This window comes from Bos grunniens, chromosome 26 (assembly GCF_055505025.1).
Source record: "Bos grunniens cultivar Pamir isolate PY7600 chromosome 26, Bosgru_T2T1.0, whole genome shotgun sequence".
Lineage (NCBI taxonomy): Eukaryota > Metazoa > Chordata > Mammalia > Artiodactyla > Bovidae > Bos > Bos grunniens.
The window spans coordinates 24,364,175-24,381,762 of record NC_141190.1 but is presented as its reverse complement, the minus strand read 5'-3'; the positions used below and the strand labels follow the sequence as shown (position 1 = coordinate 24,381,762).

The following is a 17,588-nucleotide window of genomic DNA, read 5'->3' as shown; positions in this document are numbered from 1 at the left end:
AACCCTGGAGCAAACAGGCCCTGCGGAGAAAGGATGGATTCTTGTTGGACACAAGGGCCCTCAGTGCCATGATTTAGACCAGGGCACACATGGGGGCAAAGAACAGCTTCATGCCCCCCGCCAACCCCCGTCTGTCTTCCCTAGAGGTCGCTGCCCCTCAACACCATTCCGTGCAAGGGCTCTCAAAAGCCAGCACAGAAGCCCAGCTGGGGCTCTGCGGGGTGGAAAGCTGCAGCTCTCCAGATCCTCCTCGTTTGGCCTCTGGAGCCACATTTGCTGTCTCAGTGTCCTGGCTTTACGAAGAAGAGTTAACAGCTCCTGAGGACAGTCAGAGAGGCCCCCTTACATGGATGGGGAAACTGAGGGCTTGAGAATTGGTTGGTGTTTCTAAACCTTTTTCTGCCATGATCAGAAATTTCACATCACCATCCAATACAGACAGACAAGGGGATGAGTAGACAGACATCTGAAGCCAAGGTTCACCGAATCATATTTCATCTTAGCTCTGGGTGACAAGATCATTTTGCCTCTTCTACCTCAGGGGTCTCCAACCCACCCACCACCCACACCCACCCCCAGGCTGCGCAACAGGAGGTGAGTGGCAGACACCCCCTGCCCCCCACTGCCTGTCGATGGAAACACTGTCTTCCACAAAACCAGTCCCTGGGGTCCAAAAGTTTGGAGATGGCTGTTTTACCTTTTAAACATGCTGGTGGGGACCCACCGAGTTGGTTTCAGAACTCGCTCGTGGGTCGCAACCTGGCATTCAAAAAGCGCTAGCTGGAAGTGTCTTGCCCAGGTCTACCAGCCACGGAAGGGCAGAGCGAGGCCCAGAATCAGCAGGGGTGGGGGTGCACGGTGGGGAAGGGGTGTGGACATCCAGGCTCAGAGTCGTCGCAGCCTCTCCTGCCCACCCCCTAGCTGTCCACCTCAGCCTCTTAAAAAGCCTTCCCCCAGCCAGGCCCTGACCCTATCACTCCTCCATTCTGAAACCTTCCAGATTTGGGAGCAGGACTTCAAAGCCCTATCCTTCCCCGCTCCGGTCTCCCCCTCCCCCCAGCCCTAGCCTGGCCTTTCCCTGCCTGTCCCTCTGCTCACCAACCCTCCCCAGTAGTTCAGCTCCTCCTCTTCAGAGCTCCTTGTTCCTGCTTCTTGAACTTTCCCCCTCTCTACCCTCTCCATGGATCCAAACTCCTCTGCTCCTCCAAGGCCCAGCTCACAGCTTCCTCCTCCAGGAAGCCACCTTGGATGTCCTACAGCCCTGGGATCTCTATCTCCTCTGCGCCTGGTGGGTAACCTCTCCTGTGACTCTCAGCATGGGCTGTCTCAGAAGGTTACCTTTCTTACTGTGCTAGCTACTTTTGTTCCCTTAATTTCACCCCAGACTCGCAGGCCAGAAGCACAAGTCGCGTATTTCTCCCACACCTGCTCAGGCCTTCACAAGGCTGCCTCCTGCAGGAGCCACAAAGTGCTTACTGGTTAGTAACAGCAGTCAGAACCATCGCTGCACACCTCAAGAGCTCCACGTCACTCCCCTAGCCAGGGCTGCATACCATCACCCCGCCCCCACCACCGTCCCCATGATCCAATGATCCAGGTCCCACCCACGACCCCAAGACCGCTTGGCTCTCAAGGTCACCGACAGCCATCTGGCAACCTGCAGTTCCCAGCAGCTGCAGCCCTGCAGACAGGCATCCTGGGCCAAACAGCCAATGTCAGCCAGCAGACAGGGGGTAAGAACATCAGGCTGGCAGTGCGTGCATGTCCTCCTTTGCCAGGGCACTCGCTGACAGGAGCAACGGTGCAAGGGGAGGGCAGGGGGAAGGGGCAGTAGGCAGGGAAGGGCGCAGCCCTGCAGCACTCAGAATGCCACGGGTGGGGACTCAGCATCCTTCCACACAGCCGGTCCGCCTGACTGGGCTTTCTCTCCTAGTCTCCCCTGTCTCGGGGGCTCTTCCTGGCTTTGCCTCTCACTCCAGGAACCCTCACTGGCAGGATGGCTGCCTCCTTTCCCCATTGAGAGCCCGCTTCTCCTGCCCGTGCGTCCTCTCCTTGCACCCCAGTCCCCGGTGGACCTCGACGTGGGGAGCCCTCTGGGTCAGGATGTCAGTGGAGCTTCATGAGCCCTGGCCAGCCACTTAAGCCCTTAGGACCTCAATCTCGTCATACATAAAACGGATTAACACCACCTCTGCCCACTTCAGAGCACTGCAGGGCAAATATCTGTTCAAGAAAGGGAGGGGAAGCATGTGCAAAAACAGGTGGCCCAGACACAGGACCTGCTAAATGCCTTTCCCACCCCCTCACTGCAGCCTCTCCCTCTTTTCTGTATCCAGCACCAGCCCCTTCCCTGGAATGTCCGGGGAAGGAGCACAGCATGTCTCACCAAGAGAAATGAAAGAACAAAAAGGAAAGCTGGGCTTTCTGAGTGCCCTTAGCATGATCATCGCTTGGTTCGGGGCTCTGAGCATTTGCCACTCCTTGGAGGTTAGATGCTTTCCAATACATGAGTCCAGAGTTTGCCAATTCCTGTGGATCAGTGTCACCTTGAAAATGTGGCTGTTTCTAGACAAGCCCTATTCAAACATTGTACAAACAGGCTTTCCCTTTGTGGACGGCACTTGACAGACACCATTGCCGGTTTGGTGTCTGAAAGCCTGAAACTGCAGAGTAGTCTGGACTCGCCTCTGCATGGTACTGTGCCGCCAGCATCGTGGTGGGGTCCTTAAAAAGAAGTCCCTGCCTTTGGTTTTAGGGGTTCTGCAGGGTCCAAGTTCAAACAGGACTTTGCCATTTGGGTGGCAACAGAGGTGGGGTCAGGGCCAGGGGTGAGACATGTGGACCTCTTTAAGACACTGTGTCTCCTGCTCCCCAAATCCTAACGGGTTGCTACAGTTACTCTCCTCCTTCTGTACACAGAGAAAGAGAGGTTCTCGAGGTAAAGGAAGTAAGTAGCTCAAGATGACCACCCAGCTAGCAAGTAGCAGAAAGTTGAACTGGAATCTGCTTCCAGCACTTTCCCTCATGCTGCAGACAGCAACATCCTAAGTGAACTGTTTATATCACAGAGGCTGCAGAGGGGGAGTCCCCTGTTTAAATGAGGGAAGGGTGTGATGCTGGATTGGAGGAACCCCACCCTTTTTCTCCAGCCAGGCCTGACCTGTACGCCATCTGGTGATCAACCATCCTGGTTTGTCTGTGACCTTCCCAGTTTGGGCTCTGAAAGTCCTGTGTCCCAGTTTTGCCCAGGATGGTTGGTCACTGTGGCCTTGGTCACCCCCGGACCAGTTGCAGAGAAGGCCGAGTGGCCTGACGGAGCCGTGTCAGGACAGCCTGGGAGGCCTTTTCAATTACATTAGCTTCTGGCGGCGCTAGAGGGAGACGCCAGCCTCGCCTCCCCTCCCTTTCTCCCTTCCTGTGACTCCGAGGGAGATGGTGATTCAGCAGCAAGTCGGAAGCAGGCTAGACTGTGACCTACCAGGAGTGGAATTGCCAGGGGCGTGGGGGCTGTCAGCACCAGCTCTGGGCAAGGACTGAGCAAGAGGGGAGGTGGGGAGGGGGTCTGGAGTTGGTGAGAAACTGGACTCTGACGGAGGGTCTGCTGTCCTGCCCAGGCCAGGACTGATTGCAGGGCAGCAGGAGGTGGGAGATCCCTGCCTCTCCCCACCCCGCCCCATGCCCTGGTATGTGAGGGATGGGGGAGTCCCAGCCACTGGATATCTAAGCTGCTTCTCAGCACATTCAACGGCTAAAAATATGAAATGGCTTTGCTAAAAGGTGCCCAACCGGAAACCTCCAAGAGGTTTCCTATTAGGGCCGCCCCTGCTCGGGCTGGAGGCCAGACCCTGTGGAAGGAGTCCTAGGCCTGCCAGTCCCACCATCCAGTCCCAGCCTGGGCCCCCCATGCCAGGGCCTCAGCCTCCACCCCATTAACCCATGTGCTTCTCAGGCCCCCAGGGCTGGCATTGCCCTCCTCCCCTGCACCCACTGGTGGCAGCATCTGGTCTTGTCCCAGAGAAGGCCAGGTTCCCAGCCTCCATTCCCAGCCTCACCTACTCACTGTGTGACCTTGAACATGTTCAGCTTCTCTAAGCTTTGCTGTCCTCACCTGCCCAAAAAAGGAGACCACAGGACCCAGGAGTCCTTGAAGGGAAGGGCTCATCCTCTATTTGAAGGACAGGCTGGCTGGGGTGGGTTGAGGGGAGCGGGCAGGGGCTGTCTGGAAGCTTCTTTGGCACCGCAAGCTCATTGTTCTTACTAAGCAAGATTTTCTTGGGGGTGGCTAGAGTCCCAGTGGAGGTTGTGGTACAGGGACTGGAGTGCCCCCTGGCACCACTGCTGCCTACATGGATTTCAGTGATTGAGCGGAGGCTGTGCTGGACCTGGGGTTCTCAACCAACACTGGGGCAGCCTTGGGGGCTCGTCCAGGATGCAGACACTAGGTTCGTCAGCTCAGGGGTGGGGGCCACGTCTGAACTTGTAACTCCGGCTCCCCAGGTGACCCTGTTGAATGCTCAGGTTGAGAATCGCTGATGGGGCCTGGCACAGAGCGGCCTCAGCAGCCGTGAACTATGTCCGTCTCCCACTCCTGAGCCTCGACATGCTCCCATCACACGGTGATGACCTGCCTGTCTCCCCCTGGGGGCTGTTGACAAGCTCAAAGAGAATCATGGGCAGCGCAGCTGCACAAACAGAGTAGGGACAATGCAATGGCCATCACTGCAAGGAAGCCACGCCCCCCATCTGGTCTGCTGGCCGCCAGGGGATGGGCAGTGGGCCACTGTGGTCCCCGGGCCAGAGGCTTCTCCTGCAGGACCAGCTGGAAGGTGGTGGGGCAGGGGAGGGGAGCTGATCCTGGCCTTCCACTCTCTGCCCTTCCTCAGGCCCTACCCGGCAATAAGGCCTGAGAAACAAAGTTTCTCTTTGGGAGATGCAAGTCTGCTGGGCTGGAGATAGCCACCATATAACACTCTCCTCCTCCTCACTGGGAATTCTCCCCAGGGCAGAGCTTCAGTGGTCACAGCCAGGCACTTCTACACAGAGTCTTCCCCATTCCATTCTGCCCCAGAGAGCTGACCCTGGCTCTGCTCTTCCTGGACTGATGGGCCGGGGACAGGGGCAAATGGGAACTCTCCCACCTGCCTTTTGAAGGCAACAGATTCAGCAGGTTCCCCGTTATCCCCCATCCGTGATGCAGTTTCATGGGGGCAGGGGAGCTCATAAACCACAGCCCTTCCCCAGCTCGGATGACCCTGGGCAGTAGCTGAACCTCATCTGTAAGGTGTGGATGATAGAACCTCCTTAGTGTGGACGTGAGGATTGAAAGAGGCTTGGGATACTGAGGAGGTTCTCAAACAAGAGGGCTGGTGGGGAGGGGGAAGGGGATGGTATCAGAAATGGAGGTTCCTGGGCCTCAGCCCCAGCATTCCTACTCACAGGCCTCTGTGGGAAACCTACGAACCTAGGAAACAGGGGCTTATCCTAGGCTGTGGAGGCAAAGCTCCTTGAAGCTTAACAAATGGCCTCAAAGCCCAGGTCACCCCCTAGACTCCCAGGATTGGAGTCTTGGGGAGTCTATGAAGGTGATTCCCTTCCCAGTGAACCTGCTGTCCTTTCTTCCAGTAGACTCCCTCTTTCCAGCCAGCAGACCTAGCTACCAGTTCGCTTCGACTGAAGCTGGGCAATTGGCATTTTCTTTGATCCCCAGGGAAACGAGCATTTCCCCTGGTCTCCACATAGATCACCATCCAGCCCTACCTGAGCATTTAATAGACCTGTCTTAGAGGCTCCCCTGAGGACCAGTGGATGCAAGGGTGCAGTTCAATTCAGTTCAGTCGCTCAGTCATGTCCGACTCTTTGCAACCCCAAGGACTGCAGCATGCCAGGCCTCCCTGTCCATCACCAACTCCCAGAGTTTACCCAATCTCATGTCCATTGAGTTGGTGATGCCATCCAACCATCTCATCCTCTGTCGTTCCCTTCTCCTCCTGCCTTCAATCTTTCCCAGCATCAGGGTCTTTTCCAATGAGTCAGTTCCTCACATCAGGTGGCCAAAGTATTGGAGTTTCAGCTTCAACATTGGTCCTTCCAGTGAACACTTAGGACTGATCTACCCTTAGGATGGACTGGTTGGATCTCCTTGCAGTCCAAGGGACTCTCAAAAGTCTTCTCCAACACCACAGTTCAAAAACATCAGTTCTTTGGCGCTCAGCTTTCTTTATAGTCCAACTCTCACATCCATACATGACTACTGGAAAAACCATAGCCTTGACTAGATGGACCTTTGTTGGCAAAGTAATATCTCTGCTTTTGAATATGCTGTCTAGGTTGGTCATAACTTTCCTTCCAAGGAGTAAGCATCTTTTAATTTCATGGCTGCAATCACCATCTGCAGTGATTTTCGAGCCCCCCAAAAATAAAATCTGCCACTGTTTCCGCTGTTTCCCCATCTATTTCCCATGAAATGATGGGACTGGATGCCATGATCTTAGTTCTCTGAATGTTGAGCTTTAAGCCAACTTTTTCACTCTCCTCTTTCACTTTCATCAAGAGGCTCTTTAGTTCTTCGCTTTCTGCCATAAGGGTGGTGTCATCTGCATATCTGAGGTTATTGATATTTCTCCTGGCAATCTTGATTCCAGCTTGTGCTTCTTCCAGCCCAGCATTTCTCATGATGTACTCTGCATATAAGTTAAATAAGCAGGGTGACAGTATACAGCCTGACATACTCCTTTTCCTATTTGAAACCAGTCTGTTGTTCCATGTCCAGTTCTAACTGTTGCTTCCTGACCTGCATACAGATTTCTCAAGAGGCAGGTCAGGTGATCTGGTATTCCCATCTCTTCAAGAATTTTCCACAGTTTGTTGTGATCCACACAGTCAAAGGCTTTGGCATAGTCAATACAGCAGAAATAGATGTATTTCTGGAACTCTCTTGCTTTTTTGATGATCCAGTGGATGTTGGCAATTTGATCTCTGGTTCCTCTGCCTTTTCTAAAACCAGCTTGAACATCTGGAAGTTCACGGTTCACGTATTGCTGAAGCCTGGCTTGGAGAATTTTGAGCATTACTTTACTAGCGTGTGAGATAAGTGCAGTTGTGCGGTAGTTTGAACATTCTTTGGTATTGCCTTTCTTTGGTATTGGAATGAAAACTGACCTTTTCCAGTCCTGTGGCCACTGCTGAGTTTTCCAAATTTGCTGGCATATTGAGTGCAGCACTTTCACAGCATCATCTTTCAGGATTTGAAATAGCTCAACTGGAATTCCATCACTTCCACTAGCTTTGTTTGTGGTGATGATTCCTAAGGCCCACTTGACTTCGAATTCCAGTATGTCTGGCTCTAGGTGAGTGATCGCACCATCATGATCATCTGGGTTGTGAAGATCTTTTGTGTACAGTTCTTCTGTGTATTCTTGCCACCTCTTCTTAATATCTTCTGCTTCTATTAGGTCCATACCATTTCTGTCCTTTATTGTGCCCATCTTTGCAAGAAAAGTTCCCTTGGTATCTCTAATTTTCTTGAAGAGATCTCTAGTCTTTCCCATTCTATTGTTTTCCTCTATTTCTTTGCACTGAACACTGAGGAAGGCTTTCTTATCTCTCCTTGCTATTCTTTGGAACTCTGCATTCAAATGAGTATATCTTTCCTTTTCTCCTTTGTTTTTCTCTTCTTTTCACAGCAATTTGTAAGGCCTCCTCAGAGAGCCATTTTACTTTTTTGCAAGGGTGTAGGGAGGGGCCAAAGGCAGGAGCAGGGGCAGAAAGGCAGTGGGGGCAGGACTGGGAGGGAGCCTGTGGCTGAGTCTGGGTTAACTCCTTGCTCACGGGCAGAGCAGGCTCCAGGCTGGAGCAGACCAGGGCAGGTAAAGCTGTTAACAGACTTCCCAGGTGACACATGGTAAGAATCTGCCTGCCTATGCAGGAGACTCAGGTTCGATCCCTGGGTCAGGAAGATCAGCTGGAGTAGGAAATGGCAACCTGCTCCAGTATTCTTGCCTGGTAAATTCCATGAACAGAGGAGCCTGGCAGGTTACAATCTGTTACATACTTCTGGTCCTCCAGCAGTTATTTCTAGCAACAGGATTTGAACCCAGTGCTCACTGGAAGTTTAGCCACCATACCTGGCAGTATGCTCTGCTGCTGCTGCTGCTGCTGCTGCTAGGTCACTTCAGTCGTGTCCAACTCTGTGCGTCCGACACCAGGCTCCCCCGTCCCTGGGATTCTCCAGGCAAGAACACTGGAGTGGGTTGCCATTTCCTTCTCCAATGCATGAAAGTGAAAAGTGAAAGTGAAGTCGCTCAGTCATGTCCGACCCTCAGCGACCCCATGGACCGCAGCCTTCCAGGCTCCTCCATCCATGGGATTTTCCAGGCAGGAGTACTGGAGTGAGTGCCATTGCCTTCTCCTGCAGTATGCTCTGCCTACCCCCTATTGAATCCTCCGGTTCCCAGCCTGAGCCTTTCTGAAGGTCAGCATTAAGCCTACAGTCCCTATTCGTCCATCACCACTGCCTGGCCAAGGGGTGCAGTTGGAGGGAACAAGGCACATTGTGACCTCAGGGACCCATGGGTGGGGGCGGACTTCCTTCAAAGGGTCACACAAATCTATAATTACTGCAGGGCCTGCAAGGGGAGGATGTCAGGCAAGACAGGTGAAGGAGGTAACATTTCGATCGTGACTTTAAAGGCTGAGTGGTCAAAGCACTGGGAGGGAAAGTTTGGCAGGAGTGGGGAGCAGGCTTCCGGTGCGCTGCAGGGCCTGGGCTCTAGCGACCACTCCCTGGGGCCTCAGTTTCCCTGTTAATGAAGTGCTTGGAAACCTGCCTCGTCCTCCCCAATCCGAGCTTGGGGGAAGGTGCCTGGTAAAGGGCGCGAGTGGCCCACCGAGCCGCGGCGGGGCGGGGCGGGGTGCGGACGGCCGGGCGGGGCGGGGCGGGCCGATCGCGGCCGGAGGGGAGGCAGAGCAGGCGGGGGCCCCGCGGGCTGGCGCGGCGCGCAGTGCGCGCGGCTGCGGAGCGCGCGGCTCGCCGGCAGCGGGAATCACATGAGCAGCGGCCCGCGAGTGCCCTGCAGCCGCAGCGCAGCAGCCTCGCGCCCCCGCACGACCCTAACCATGTCTGTGTGTTGTTGCTTCTTTTTCAGAGACTACGGCAGTTCCAAGAGGAAATCAGGTAAGGGAGCCTCCGGTCGTTCTTCCCTCCAACCTTCCCTCCCGCTTCGTGCACGCGCCGCTCTGACCCTGCGGGGGACTTTCTGGGGGCTTGTCCTCGCCTGCCTGCCCCGTGGTCCTGCTCCCTTTCTGTTGCCCCCATCCCCAGCTCCTGCCCCCTAAGACCTCTGGTACTCGCACCCCCTCCTCCTTCCGCGTCCCTCGGGTTCTCCCCGGTGCTGATGGGAGTGGGTGCATGCAGAGTGGGGGGCCTAAGCCCCCTAGATCCGCGCTACGTGTGCAGCCGGATCCTCCTCCTGGGGCTGCGCGGGCGACTGCTGGGCACTGCTGGGATTTCTCCCTGGGTCCTTACCGCGGTGCGGCAGCCACGGAAGGGTTAATAGAGATGCTGCGTTTCCCCCGTGAGAAGGTGAGATCCAGGAGCAGGGCGTTGCGGGGTGGGGGGGCGGGGATCGTGCCCGAGTGACTGTGAGTTTCTAACGCCTGAGGAGCAGCCTTGCCCCTCCTCCCCGGACTGTGAGCGCCTGGTCCACGCTGCGGGGGTGGGGTCTCTGCACGGTGGCCCTCGGAGACCAGGTGGTAGGGCACTGACCCGCCCCGGCATTGGCCCGGCAGGTGCCAGGGCTCACCCCGAGTTTGCGAAGGGGGTGGAGACAGGGAGCGGCAGAGCAAGTCCTTGGACTCTGTGTGCTGGGCGCTGCCCTCTGGGGTCAGGATTCTCGCGGGGGGAGAGGGGGTCGGGGGAGGAACTGGGCAAGTACCTGCACGTGGGCGGTGCAGTTAATTGGGGGAGGGTGGTCCCTTGTATTTAGGGATGAGTGTGTACTGGGAGTTGCCGGGTAGGGAAGGGATTGGAACGATCTGTGTTATTCCTACTTATGGGGGTGGTGAGTTGTGGGGGTGGACAGCCGAGGGGGGCGGTTCTGGCCCTTGGGGTGTGGGAAGTGTGGAAGAATCCATGGCTCACATTAGCGGCTCACCTTGTGGGCAGGTACTTGTGTGTAGGTGCTTTGACCCCTGGATCAGTAGAGGAACATGCCTGTGTGTGAAAGATGGGCTGTGAATCGGGGTAGCTGTGATTGCATGGTGTGTTTCTGAGTGTGGTTTGTGTGTATCCGTGTTTGCTTATATGTTAATTGGGATGAGGAAAGATGTGTCCTGTATAGGGGGCATGTGTTGGGGGGAGTCCTGTGTGTTCACGTGGGGTTTCATAGTTGTGTGCTCTTGAGGATGTTTACTTGTTTAGGTGTGTGTGCCAGTGTGTTGGCATGTATCCATTTGTGGGTTGGCATGTGTGCTTGTGTCCAGCTGTGGGATGAGACACATGCACACACATGCCTGTCACCTGGGCAGGGGTGTTTCAGGTGTGCACACCGCTGTACGGCAGGGCATTTCCTCCGTGAACAGGAGGCTGAGGCTGCCTCATGAACTGCAGCGTCTTCTCACCGGTCCCTTGTAGCCAGAGCCCCAGGTTGCGGAACTGGGAAGGAGGGGCAAGCCTGGGAGTAGTGCTAGGGGTGAAGAACCCGCCTCCCAATGCAGGAGACTTAAGAGACGCTGGTTCGATCCCTAAGTTAGGAAGATCCTCTGGAGGAGGGCATGGCAACCCATTCCAGTATTCATGCCTGGAGAATCCCATGGACAGAGAAGGCTGGAGGGCTAATGGTCCATAGGGTCTCAAAGAGTTGGACATGACCAAAGTGACTTAGCACACAGGTACATCCCCTCCTCCCCAAGAAACCGGCCCCGAACCTCAGAGATGCAGTGATTGGTTGAGCCTGGGCTGAGATTCTGGCACCAGTTTCATGACTTCTCTGCCTCAGTTTCCTCGTTCCTTAAAAAAACAGGGATAATGATGCTCTCTGTCTCACATGTAGAAGATTCAAGAAGTTAATGCAGAAAAGTCCCTAGGAGACAGTAACTGCTGGAGAAGCATGATTTATTGTTGTCATCATCACTTTTTGAAGCCCTGGGACCCCCTGGTGAGTCCCTTCTCTACTCTCAGCCTCAGTTTCCTCCTCCGTAGAGTTGTGGACTGGCCCAGGTAACCTACCAGCCCTCAATCTCTGAGCCTCAGAGTCTGTGCTGCTTCCTAAGCAAGGCAGGGCCCCACCCAGGGAAAGCTTCCCCGGTTTCTCTGCCTTCCACTCTCAGGCCAGGAAAAGGATGGATGGAGAAATTTAATTTATGCTGCTGTGCTTATAATAATGGCCACTTACTGTCATGGTTAAAAGAGTCAGCTCTGGAGCCAGACGGCAGGAGTTTAGAGTCTGGCTCTTCAGACCTTGGGCGTTCCTCCTACCCTCTGTGCCTGCCTTACCTTCTGTAAACTAGGGGATACTATTCTTACCACCTTGTAGAGTTAATTTTCTGTGTCAACCTGACTAGGCTGCGGTGCCCAGATATTTTCTCAAGCATTATTCTGGATGTTTCTGTGAAGATGTTTTTTAAATTAGATTAACTTTTAAATCAGTGGACCTTGAGTAAAGCAGATTACCCTCCCTAATGTGGGTTGGTCTCATCCCATCAGTTGAAGGCCTTAAGGGAAAGACCTCCCCCAAGCAAGAAGGAATTCTGCCAGCACCTTTGGACTTGAACTGCAGCTCTTCCTTGAGTCTCCAGCCTATATGTATACCCCCAGCAGATTGTGGGCTCATCAAGGCCCCACAGTCACAAGAGCCAATTCCTCCCTCTCTTCTTTCTCTCTCTGTCAATATTCTGTTTTATTTATCTGGAGAATCCTGACTAATACACAGCTCATGGTTATAATGAAAATTACATAAACTTATATATATATATATATATATATATATATATATATATAAGTCTTCCTGGAACACTGCCTGCACCCTGGACAGTTCTCCTGAAGTGCTAGCTACTATTATAATTTAGTGAGCATCTAGTGTGTAGTGGAGGACTTCCCTGGTGGCTCAGACGGTAAAGCGTCTGCTTACAATGCGGGAGACCCAGGTTCGATCCCTGGGCCAGGAAGATCCTCTGGCGGAGGAAATGGCACCCTGCTCCAGTACTCTTGCCTGGAAAATCCCATGGACGGAGAAGTGTGGTAGGCTATAGTCCATGGAGTTGCAAAGAGTCAGACACAACTGAGCAATTTCACTTTCACTTTCACTATGTACTGGCTACTTTATATATCTATTTCTTCATTTCCTACTCAGAGCCACGTTGCATGGTGGCTCATGGGATTCCCATTTCACAAATGAGAAGCTACGTCTCCAAGGGTGGCTGCCTGGAGTCTGTGGCCAAGTTGGGGTCTGTGTTCACGTTTGGGGTTTCACTCTGTGATGAAGCTCACGAAGCTTCCCAGGGTGACTCCAGTCAGGGATGTTTGCGTAAAGAACACAAATGCTTGTTTCCTGGCCACCTCTCATCACACTGTAGTCCCCCAAGCCCAGGCTCACCCTTGGAGGATCTCCTGGAGGGATCTTCTGTGGAGCACAGAGCCAGGACTACCAGGCAGACCTGGGGAGGGTGGAGTGAACAGGAAGAAAGTGCTCAGACAGAGGGCAGCCTCACAGAGGAGGCAGGACTGGAGACTTTGATACCCAGAAGACAGTGTAGCCTCAAATTTATCTCTGCTCCTTCCCTCCATGGAACCTGCTCCTTCTCGCATCTTCCTCCTCCCACCACCCACCCTGTTGCTCAAGCCCAGCATCAAGAAGTCATCCCTGACTCCTCCCTTCCTCTCACCTGCCCTCCACACCCATTCCCTTCTCCCACCTCCACCATCACATCTGTGAGAAGCCCCCTTCATCCCTCAGAGGACCTCAGCTTCCTCCTCAGCCTGTCTGCTCCCACCGTTGCCCCTCCACACTTTTCTCCACGCCACAGAGTGAACTCCTCCAAATATGGGACATATAATGTGCCTTTCTTGGCAAAACTCTATTAGCTTTTGCCCTGCTTCATTCCGTATTCCAAGGCCAAATTTGCCTGTTACCCCAGGTGTGTCTTGACCTCCTACTTTTGCATTCCAGTCCCCTGTAATGAAAAGGACATCTTTTTTGGGTGTTAGTTCTAAAAGGTCTTGTAGGTCTTCATAGAACTGTTCAACTTCAGCTTCTTCAGCATTATTGGTTGGGGCATAGATTTGGATTACTGTGATATTGAATGGTTTGCCTTGGAAATGAACAGAGATCATTCTGTCGTTTTTGAGAATGCATCCAAGTACTGCATTTTGGACTCTTGTTGACCATGATGGCTACTCCATTTCTTCTTAAGGATTCCTGCCCACACTAGTAGATATAATGGTCATCTGAGTTAAATTCACCCATTCCAGTCCATTTTAGTGTGGCTCAGATCATGCATTCCTTATTGCCAAATTCAGACTTAAATTGAAGAAAGTAGGGAAAACCACTAGACCATTCAGGTATGACCTAAATCAAATCCCTTATGATTATACAGTGGAAGTGAGAAAGAGATTTAAGGCACTAGATCTGATAGATAGAGTGCCTGATGAACTATCGACGGAGGTTCGAGGTTCGTGACATTGTACAGGAGACAGGGATCAAGACCATCCCCGTGGAAAAGAAATGCAAAAAAGCAAAATGGCTGTCTGGGGAGGCCTTGCAAATAGCTGTGAAAAGAAGAGAAGTGAAAAGCAAAGGAGAAAAGGAAAGATATAAGCATCTGAATGCAGAGTTCCAAAGAATAGCAAGAAGAGATAAGAAAGCCTTCCTCAGCGATCAGTGCAAAGAAATAGAGGAAAACAACAGAATGGGAAAGACTAGACATCTCTTCAAGAAAATTGGAGATACCAAGGGAACATTTCATGCAAAGATGGGCTCGATAAAGGACAGAAATGGTATGGACCTAACAGAAGCAGAAGATATTAAGAAGAGGTGGCAAGAATACACAGAAGAACTGTACACAAAAGATCTTCACAACCAAGATAATCACGATGGTGTGATCACTCACCTAGAGCCAGACATCCTGGAATGTGAAGTCAAGTGGGCCTTAGAAAGCATCACCACAAACAAAGCTAGTGGAAGTGATGGAATTCCAGTTGAGCTATTTCAAATCCTGAAAGATGATGCTGTGAAAGTGCTGCACTCAATATGCCAGCAAATTTGGAAAACTCAGCAGTGGCCACAGGACTGGAAAAGGTCACTTTTCATTCCAATCCCAAAGAAAGGCAATACCAAAAAATGCTCAAACTATCACACAATTGTAGTCATCTCACACGCTAGTAAAGTAATGCTCAAAATTCTCCAAGCCAGGCTTCAGCAATACGTGAACTGTGAACTTCCAGATGTTCAAGCTGGTTTTAGAAAAGGCAGAGGAACCAGAGATCAAATTGCCAACATCCACTGGATCATCAAAAAAGCAAGAGAGTTCCAGAAAAACATCTATTTCTGCTTCATTGACTATGCCAAAACCTTTGACTGTGTGGATCACAACAAACTGTGGAAAATTCTTGAAGAGATGGGAATACCAGACCACCTGATCTGTCTCTTGAGAAACCTATATGCAGGTCAGGAAGCAACAGTTAGAACTGGCCATGGAACAACAGACTGGTTCCAAATAGGAAAAGGAGTCCTTCAAGGCTGTATATTGTCACCCTGCTTATTTAATTTCTATGACAGTACATCATGAGAAACGCTGGGCTGGAAGAAGCACAAGCTGGAACCAAGATTGCTGGGAGAACTATCAATAACCTCAGATATGCAGATGACACCACCCTTATGGCAGAAAGTGAAGAGGAACTAAAAAGCCTCTTGATGAAAGTGAAAGAGGAGAGTGAAAAAGTTGACTTAAAACTCAACATTCAGAAAACTAAGATCATGGCATCCAGTCCCATCACTTCATGGGAAATAGATGGGGAAACAGTGGAAACAGTGTCAGACTTTTATTTTTTGGGGCTCCAAAATCACTGCAGATGGTAATTGCAGCCATGAAATTAAAAGATGCTTACTCCTTGGAAGGAAAGTTATGACCAACCTAGATAGCATATTCAAAAGCAGAGACATTACTTTGCCAACAAAGGTCCATCTAGTCAAGGTTATGGTTTTTCCAGTAGTCATGTATGGATGTGAGAGTTGGACTGTGAAGAAAGCTGAGCGTTGAAGAATTGATGCTTTTGAACTGTGGAGTTGGAGAAGACTTTTGAGAGTCCCTTAGACTGCAAGGAGATCCAACCAGTCCATTCTAAAAGAGATCAGTCCTGGGTGTTCTTTGGAAGGAATGATGCTAAAGCTGAAACTCCAGTACTTTGGCCATCTCATGGGAACAGTTGACTCATTGGAAAAGACTCTGATGCTGGGAGGGATTGGGGGCAGGAGGAGAAGGGGACGACAGAGGATGAGATGGCTGGATGGCATCACTGACTCGATGGACATGAGTTTGAGTAAACTCTGGGAGTTGGTGATGGATAGGGAGGCCTGGCGTGCTGCAATTCATGGGGTTGCAAAGAGTCGGGCACGACCAAGCAACTAAACTGAACTGAATGTGCCTTTCTGCTTAAATTCCAAGGATTTTCTACCCACCCAGAAAAACCCCTGATCCCAGAGAGCTATGTGTGCTATGGCCCCTGCCTACCATCCCACCCTGGGCTCTACCCTCACCCCTGCCCCCTCTTTGCCACCCCAGCACTGTCATGCCCGTCACCTTCCATTCATGAAACACAGCAGGCTCATTCTCTTCACATGGTAATTGCATTTGCTGTTCCCCCTGGCCTTAATGCTGTTCCCTGTTCTTCTACGTGGCTGGCCCCTTAAGATTTCTGCTCAGTCAAGCTGCCCCATCATCCACTATCTAGCTGCCCCCCTCAGGTCACCCTGCTTCTTCCCTGCATGTCACTGACCACACTCTCATTACCTTGTGGGTTTTCTTGTGTTATCTGTGTCCCACCACCTTGAAAGCAGAGACCTAGCTGCAGGGCCCGCACAGGTAGCAGGAACCTCTGGTGCTGGTTGAATGGCAGCACCATTCAAGAAGAAGGCCTGGGCGCGTAACTGACCCTGCAGGTCAGGAAGGAGAGTTGCTGTGGCCTCAAGTCAGGGATGTTGTCTGGAAAGAGGAGGAGTTTTGGTGATTAGGGGCAGAGAGCTGGGGCTTTGCCAAGTCAAGACATAGCACTTGCACACAGGTTGGGGAGCAGGACCCAGCACAGCTTGTTTGGAGACCAGCTATTGCAATTGCTCTTATTGAGCACCAGCTGTATGCCAGTAAAGTGTTGAGGTGACTGGAATGTGCCTTTCTGCCCTTGAGGGGTTTGCAGTCCACTCTAGTGATGAACTGTGCAGACAACAATATACTGTTGGACAGGGAAGCAAGGAAGTGGCATGGTTACCCAAGGAAGAGCCATCCAGGCCAAGGGCACAACCAGTGCAAAGGCCCAGAGTAGGAGCATGCTGGTCTGCCTGCTCAAGGCATGGCCAGGAGGCCTGTGACTGGGGGGGAGTGGAGGGGAGGTCAAGGTGTTGGGGGGAGAGCAGAGATGTGGGAGTGGGGCAGCAGCTCAGACAGCATCAGACCTTCTAAGGGTTTCGGCCTTCACGGTGAGAGAGATGAAGAGCCACTGAGGCGTTCTGAGGAAAGGGGACATGATCTGCCTTAGCTCTCAGAACGGTTTTTTGTGACCAGTGAGTAGAGATGGTCAAGGAGGGGAGACCGGCAACGAGGGGGCAAGGACAGCAGCAGAGGACGGCATGGGCCGTGGGGGGTAGCTTATGCCAGATTGTCTGGGTTCCGTTCGCAGCCCCGTGACCTTGGGCAGATCTCCACGCCCTCACCTCTTCTGTTGTATTGGCCGGATTCAACTGGAGAAGCCAGACCCATAGGAGCCACTGTATATTACATTTCACGCAAAGAACTGGCTTATGCAATTGCGGGCCAGTCAGGCAAGTCCGAAACCCAAGAGCAGACTGGGGTTGCAGTCCACAGGTGAAATTTCTTCTGCAGTAACACCTCAGCTCTGCCCATTAAAGCATTTCAGCTGAGGGACCCAGGGCCCCTCAGAGTATCAAGTGTAACATCCGTGAAAGCCAGCTAATGTTGAACCTGATCACCCCTGCATAATACCTCCTGAGCCATTCCTGCATGAGTGTGTGGTTGGATAACTGGGGATCGTAGCCTAGCCCGAGTGATGGGCACGCCCTTGAAAATGGAGTAGCGGCCACCTGCAGAAGGTTCGAGGGCGTGATGCAGTTAGAGGGCTTTGTGCCGTGCCCAGCAGTAGGCTGGGCCAGTCGGTGATTGGCCTCCCCCAGGTGAGCACTGCTGCAGGAGACCCCCATCCCCCAACCCCCCCACCCACCCACCTAGAGCAGGGCGTTCTCTTCAGACCTGAAAAGATGGGCTGGGGCCCCCACCCTTCTAGTAGGTTGCCTGGCTCCAGTTCCGGTGGCTAGGAAGTTCCACCAGGGGGCGCAGGCGTCCATGGATCCTCTGGGATCATCCTG

At 52.6% G+C, this 17,588-nt stretch overlaps 1 protein-coding gene across 7 annotated transcripts in view; it reads left to right on the top strand.

Annotated features, from left to right (window-relative positions):
• Positions 1-17,588, top strand: part of SH3PXD2A (SH3 and PX domains 2A) — a 249,553-nt gene that overhangs the window by 153,581 nt on the left and 78,384 nt on the right. For 6 of the 7 annotated variants that reach the window (XM_086377592.1, XM_086377593.1, XM_086377590.1 and 3 more), the window contains one exon: positions 9,144-9,172. In XM_086377592.1, the coding sequence (XP_086233718.1) occupies positions 9,144-9,172 (29 nt within the window). Of the gene's footprint in view, positions 1-9,099; positions 9,173-17,588 lie in introns of those variants that run through there. The other variant, XM_086377598.1, reaches the window with a different exon arrangement.